The sequence below is a fragment of the Triticum aestivum genome, chromosome 7D (genome assembly GCF_018294505.1).
Source record: "Triticum aestivum cultivar Chinese Spring chromosome 7D, IWGSC CS RefSeq v2.1, whole genome shotgun sequence".
NCBI lineage: Eukaryota > Viridiplantae > Streptophyta > Magnoliopsida > Poales > Poaceae > Triticum > Triticum aestivum.
The window spans coordinates 18,109,474-18,116,867 of record NC_057814.1 but is presented as its reverse complement, the minus strand read 5'-3'; the positions used below and the strand labels follow the sequence as shown (position 1 = coordinate 18,116,867).

The window sequence follows — 7,394 nt, the reverse complement described above, 5'->3', positions numbered from 1 at the left end:
AAGTTAAGGTGGAATTGGTGCAGAGTGTAAGCAAATTAAGAACATTAATTAGCTTACGAGGAAGCTGGAAAATATGGTGTGGCGTACTAAAAATCGGTTGGGTGGAAAAAATAATTGGTGAAGGTACGTGGTGTGAGGGGGGAGAACCGATTAGCAAACCATACAGCTGGCAGGAAAAAAATGCTACTCTTTTTTAAATAGTATATTTTTCAAAAGGAGGATAACCCCCAGCCTCTCCATCAAAAGATGCACATATCATTTTTATTATATTATTAAACAAAGCCTTACAAAGTAAATACACAACTCAACCCAAATCCACCTTCCACTTGCAGTGATGTAATTAACAGTACTTCTTGGCACTAGACAAAGAAATAGAAGGAACTCATACTTCAGATTTTTTCGTCACATATCAAGGCAAGTGCAAATTAAACCAGGGGTACACGAACCACAGCGTGCAGGTACAAGTTGTTCTTCCGTCGGACAGTGAGGCCCATCTCCTCTGTCATGTCCAACCCATCTGGTTTCATCCCTCCTGGGAGTTCCCAGTCGAAGTGGTAGAGAAGTGCGGCCAACACAATCTCGATGCTAGCTTGCGCGAACATCATTCCAGGGCACATCCTTCGACCTGCCCCAAACGGTATGTACTCAAAGTCTGTTCCTTTGAAATCAACCATGCCAGATTCAAACCTCTCTGGTTTGAACTCTTCAGCGTCTTCCCAGTGCTTAGGGTCTCTTCCGATTGCCCATGCGTTCACCAACACCGTGGTGCCCTTGGGGACGTCATACCCAAGGATTTTGCAAGGCTCCCTTGCCTCCCTAGGGAGAAGCAATGGTGCAGCTGGATGAAGCCTCATTGTCTCCTTGATGACGAGTCTAAGGTACTTGAGATTGATCAAGTCATCCTCGGTCACCTTAGGCTTTCCTTGGAGATTGTTGCGTACTTCGTCTTGTGCCTTCTGCATCACATTTGGGTGCCTCATGAGCTCTGACATGGCCCATTGGAGAGTGGTTGCTGATGTCTCACTTCCGGCACCAAACAGATCCTGCAATTTGCCGATTTGATGAAATTTGGAATTGCTACTTATTCTTAGCAGATTTGGATTGTCGCCCATATGTAGTGAGATATCCAGTAGAAAGTCCTCGAATAATAGCGAATAGGAAAAAGTCTAAAATATACCTTGAACTTGTAGACGAAAGATAATTCGAACCCTGAACTCTTAATCCCGGTCTATTTTAAACCTTAAGTGTGTTCCCAAACAGGGATTATCGATGTGGCACCTCAAATGCCGGGAAAGTTGAGTGCGCTCGCATCTGGGCCGGCCCAACAGGCACAAACCGATTTTTCTTTTGCTTTTTTGTAACATGGAAGTAAAAATACCCAAAAAAAATATATATAACTCTGGAGTAATGGAACTTGCGCTCACAAGGTTCAAACTCCACACACTAGCCACTAGAAGCATTGGCTATTAGTTTTATATAATTAGAGGCCCGAGCAATTTAACCACAGATCGTAGCGTCCAGATTTGAAAATATCTTTTAGGGCACAAAAAAAGATTTGAAAAATATCTTTTAGGGCAAAAGTATATTGGAAACGTGCAGACCAGAACGACTTTTGAAATATCCGTTCTTTTAAAGTGTGAACACTTACTAAAAATTCTGAACACTTATAAAAAAACGAACAATTTTCTTGAAAACACAATCAATTTTGAAAAAGCGAACACTATTTGGAACATAAACATTTTTAGCAAAATTGCAAATAATATTGAAACCTGAACAATCTTTTAAAACAATGTAAAAAAATGTTCATATATTTTTATAAAATGTAAAATGTATATTTGACAGTATGTTACCCTGTCATATTTTCGACTTTTTTTTGGAATTTCTTACATTATTTGTGTTAAAAAATATTCGTTATTTTAAAATTGTTCAGATTTTTTTCTAGAAATGTTTCGAAGGTTTTAAAAAGTGTCCATATATAAACGTTCCTCTCTGTCCTTATATGTAACGAGCAATTTATAATGACTAGCAGCCATCATGGCGATTGGCTATGTCCGGCCGCCGCGAGTTCCAGGTCCCTAGCTAGTTCGGGACCTCTCACAAGCTCACTGTTGCTTCTATGTTTTGTCACTCCTAATATACAAAAAGTGGGTCCGCGTGTATTTTGAAAAAAACGTTTATTATACAAAAATGTAAAAGAATTAATTATGATTACGAAAATGTAAAACAAAGGAAAGAAAAGAGCATAACGAGCGCGTGAGCGACCGTGCTACTGGGCCGGCCGATTTGTCCTAATGTGCAGCCAGCCCAGTCAACGATCCTGGCCACGTCAGCAAATACCAGTTAAACGCCTTCAAGGTTTAAAATAGACAGGGATCAAAAAGTTCCGTGTGCTAATTTTCGGGATTGAAAGTTTGGGGTTTCATTTAGCTTATGTCTACAAGTTCAAGGTTTGTTTTGGACTTTTTCCTAGCGAATATAACACATAAGTGAATAATTATTGCATTCCGTGTGAACTGGAGAAAAAAAAACGAATTAAGAGACACTTGTGTCTTGCTAACTACTCTCTCGTGTCGAAATACATGACCTTTTTGTCTTGAGGTTACTACTCCACCGTTTTAAAATACTTGAACTTTTTTAATATATGTTGGTCAATTTTTTTGGTTTGACTCAAATTATTAAAAAAGTTTTAACATCAACAAGAACACATTGATAATACACTTAATCAAGCACGAAATGAACTATCAAAAATATTTATATTTATTTTTCTTTAATACAGCATATTTTGAACTGGGAGGTGGGCGTGGTGACTGGTGAATCATCTTCAAATCATTCAAAATTTAAAAATATGCATATTTCTTACGGAACTCTGTGGCCAAAGTATAACTGCTTGAAGAGGGGAGGCAGAACCTAAGAAATTGTTGTACTTACAAGTATAATTGCTTTGATCATTCCCATGGTAAGAGGCACGTCCAGGCCACCTTCCTTGCGTATCCTCAAGAGCGCGTCCACTAGGTCCTCTCCTTCCTCCACGGCATCATTCTCTGAAGCAGCGGTGGCTCTCTGCTCCTCGTGTTGCTTGATCGCATACTCCATGAGCTCGAAGCTCTTGTGGTGGTACTCCTTGGCCCGCCGTGTCGTGCCGCTGATGAAGCTCGCGAGCCACGACGACGGGAATAGATCGCCGAGGCTGAACCCGCTGGCAATCTTGACACCATCCTCGAGTGTCTGCAAGAACTCCTCACGCCTCTTGAACCTTTCCCCTATCATGGCCCGTACTGCCGAATCGGTGATGAGCACGGCAATCCGCTCGCTGACGTTCACGGGCTCCATGGGTAGCACCGCTGCGACAGCTGCCACGAGTCGGTAAATCTCGTCCTCCCGGATGTGGCGGAATGACTGCACGCGGCGAGCGCTGAGAAGCTCCAGGATGCAGATCTTGCGGAGCTGCCGCCACAAGGTGCCGTAGGGCGCAAATACTAGCCCTTCCGAGTTCATGATCTTCATGGTGGGGCTCCATGGCCGCGTAGCGAAGACAACATCATGCGTTCGCATGATCTCGCAGGCGGCCTCCGGGGACGTGGCCACCATCACCGGCACCTCGCCGAGCTTGAGGTACATGAGAGGCGCGTTTAGCCGGTGTGCGAGGTCGGCCATGACACGGTGCATGAGCGGGTTGCCGGCGAGGTGATGAAGGCTGCCGATGACCGGTAGCCGCCACGGACCGGGTGGCAGACGCACGCCGCCATTGCCGCTGCTATGCTTCCTGTTGAGCTTGAAGAGAAGGAGAGGAAGGAGGAGAGCTAAGAGAAGGCAGAGGTAGTACGCCCACTGCTCCATGGAGAGGTTTCGCGTGTTGAACTAAGGCGCAGTACGGTAGAGTGGAGGTGATGCTGCACTCTGAGTCTCTGACTCGAGGGCCTGATCTTATATATACTACAAAGTAGGTACACCCGGAGTAGAAAATCCAATCTCCGTTAGTAATTTATAATACGTAGGTTTTAATAGATTTTCGTCTCTGGCTGTACGGAGAGCACAAGTGTTACTGAACGAGCTGACGCACATGCAATCAAATTTAAATGCTAGCTGTAGCTAAGCATTCCCTGATCCGAGGCTAGTGATTAATAGGCTTTCGTCTCTGAAGGCTGATAGGTGAGATTAGCACATTACGCAGATTAGAGGGCAAAAAGCACCCTAACAAATCGAATGGTTTTATGGTAAATTATGTTGTCGCGAGGATGAGAATTTCCTTTAGCAAGCGTGCAAATCCTGTCAAAATGTTGAACATGGCAAGGATTTGCCATGTATGCTAAAGAAATTTGCCATCCTCCTGACAACGTGATTTTTCATAAAAACGTTCGATTTGCCATGCTAAAAAATGTGATGCTCGATTTGAAGCAAAGTCAGGTTTTTATTTGCTAGCTAAAAGATCTGATGCTTGATTTGTATGAAAGTTTAAAAGGCAACTTTAAAAAACTCTCATCTTTATATTTAGGGAACCAAAAGGAAATATAAACGGCACTTTATGTTGAGATGTTTGGTGGGACGAAACTTTCACACCAAACTCCTTCCTCTTGCCGTAGCCACCTTTGCTGCGTTGGCGCTGATTCTTGCACCCGGCATCACCGCGACCTTGCCAAGGTACGACTTGTGGGTGATATCCAAAAGAATTACGTTGTATTGTTGTCCCATATGTATACGTTAATTTGGACATTGTAAATAGTGATAGAAAATAAAGTAGTTACAACTCCAATGTAAGCAGCTTGATGTGGATTCCTTTTTTTTTGTGGGGGAGCTTGATGTGGATTCCAAAGCAAACAAACAAGAGAGCTAGCTGTGTTTGGCAACAATGACCTAAGTCAAGTACTCAAGTACATATGGTACAGGGATAGGCACACTCTCGATGGTTACTTCAAGCGAGCTGTAGCATATTGATTACTCAGCGCAACTGCCAAGATTATGTCAATACATGGTAGTTGTTCACGTCCTTCGATATGTCCCAAGTTAGTGCCGATGGGATGCATAGACCAATTGAAGGTTAGGGTTACTTAAACCAACTAGTAATCATGTACGATGCAATGCATGTTAATATTATGCACTATTTCTTGTAGGGGATATTAGGCAATAGATTAACTACATCGCGTTATAATACTAGTATTTGGCAAGATCTTAATTGCATGTTAATATTAGGCCATATATAATTAGTTGGTTGACGCTGACATTGATATTATGGATACTATTAATTAGGGAGGATGCTAACTTTCTTTAGCGCTACACCAAGGCAAAACAGACCATCGGATAGACTCGGTTGAAAGGATGAGATATGTTGGATCTCTACAACTAGCTCTTTTTATATTGGTATATAGATATAGATTACAATTTGATACAACATATACTACTAGCAAATGAGAAAACGAAGAATTAAATGGAAATACCGAATTATCTATTTCAAACCTAAGATTGTACCAAATGTATGTGTTCAATTTCAGATTTCATTTCCACAAAATAATTTGACCAAAAAAAGAACGCATAATTTCAGGCTTTTAAATATGCAATCTACTACCGAGTTTTGTTGGAATTATTGGGGTTTAGCCCGTTGTTATTTTCAATAATTTCTGGGGAAAATTATAGAGGCCCATATGGCCCATTCATGCATTACAGAATGTTTAGTCCCACCATGCTAGTGAAGGGCGTGGAAGACCAACAAATAAGGTGGGTTGTTCAACACACCTCTAAGAGCTTGAGCAGAGGACACATACATTTGTGCTAAACCCGTCTCGCACTCGTGCGTCGTGCTTCAAGATCGAGCTGAGCTGAGCGACGGTAGGAACAACACCACGTGGGTTGTTTCTCTTCCTCGGCGGTTGGATCTTCCTTCATCGTGGTTAAGCACGACGACTTCATGTCGACGTCAATGAACTCCTCGGTGACATGGCGAAGAGTTGGTCAAACAAAAACATGGCGAACAACGTGCCTGCATCTTCTTCCACCACACCACATGTGTTCTTATCCCTTCTGTTAGGGATATCATCCGGTCTACTAATCTTATCTATGATATGGATATGATGTTTGTTTGTTATGTACCCAATTGCATGACAACTTACATAATTTTGCTACTTTTTTTTCAATTTTCATCTCTAGTTTGATTATCATGTTTTATTTATCTTATTGGGGATTAAACATAATGAAGAAGTGCTAAAAGATTCAACAAGTTTTAGGCCGTGGACTATCTGCTCGTGAGCTCATAAGCTCCCGTATGAACAGTAAATCCAAAAACAAATGTTAAAGAAATCTGAATTTCTTTTGTGACAAACATTAAGGAATTTGTAGGGTGGTTGCAAAATTTCTTCATGAAATCACATTCATGAAAATTGTGGAGAAAAACAAAAGTGATGCTCTGAAAATGGTACTTTCAAACGCATTTAGGAGCACTGATTTTTTTTGCCACGACTTCCAACAATTTACATGATGAAACTTTGCAAGCACTCCAAACATTCCATAAAGTTTGCCCCAAAAAAGATTCCGATTTTTTTGACTTTGTTTTCTTTTTTGACTCAAAAGATTATATAGGTAAGGAAAAAAATACAATACGGTTGCAAACAACTCAAACGAATTCTATATTGAGAATTCAATAAATTTTCAAATAAAAATTCAATAAAATACATAGGTGATAATACACATAATGTAGTCAAAACCATTCAAAATGCAAATTTAAATGTGGTAAAACACATTGTAGTGTTGTTAGTAATGCTCTAGAGGGCAAAGTGAAAATATGTGGATGAGTGGGTCAAAATGAAAGTGACGAACAAGAGATGTAACATAAGGAAATATTGGAAATTTAATTCAGATGGAGGAGGTGTTGGTCTCGCTCCAACAACCCCTCCCAACCCAGCCATCCTATCCCTTGCCGGGAGTGCAACTGGCAATCACGACCCGCTAACGTACTCCCCCCATGTGCTAGCCTGCTTGTAAGACCGACATGCACACACTCTCTAGTACACCCGCTTCAATCTGCGCCTCCATGAGGCCGATGGACTGGATTTCCGTGTGCCATTTGGCGCTTATTGCGCTTGCGCATCTTGACAATCCCCAAGTGCATGGAGTTATTGTAGCTATTTCCACAGTGGAGGTTCTAAGAACGTAGTATTGAATGTCAAACCCAAAAGAAACTTAAGATAGGATTCGTATTCTCTTGGCTTCTCTCTACCAATGATACAACACTACGTACACCAAACGTTTTCTTTGCCTAGACCTTTCTAGCAAAAGATAGTTTGCAAGTTTCAAAGAAAGCAAGTGTGGAGTAACAATGCTAGGTGCAGCAAAATTGAACCTAGGTAATTGGTTGCGTTACTAGGAGGTAATTGACAGTTCCCCAACAACGCTCTGGTGACACCCGG

General features: G+C 41.6%; 1 protein-coding gene across 1 annotated transcript; it reads right to left on the bottom strand.

The window, feature by feature from the left end:
• Positions 1-425: 425 nt before the first annotated feature.
• Positions 426-3,837, bottom strand: LOC123164251 (desmethyl-deoxy-podophyllotoxin synthase-like). The gene is made up of 2 exons (XM_044581663.1): positions 2,929-3,837; positions 426-1,043 (listed from the first exon to the last, which is right to left on the bottom strand). Exons 1-2 carry the CDS (start codon positions 3,835-3,837, stop codon positions 426-428), a joined length of 1,527 nt encoding a protein of 508 aa, XP_044437598.1.
• Positions 3,838-7,394: the final 3,557 nt, after the last annotated feature.

Excerpts from the sequence above, each read along its gene's own strand:
- LOC123164251 (XM_044581663.1), bottom strand. The coding sequence starts at position 3,837 with ATGGAGCAGTGGGCGTACTACCTCTGCCTTCTCTTAGCTCTCCTCCTT. Across the intron at positions 1,044-2,928 it reads TGATCAAAGCAATTATACTT|GATCTGTTTGGTGCCGGAAG; the intron begins GTAAGTACAACA and ends GGCAAATTGCAG.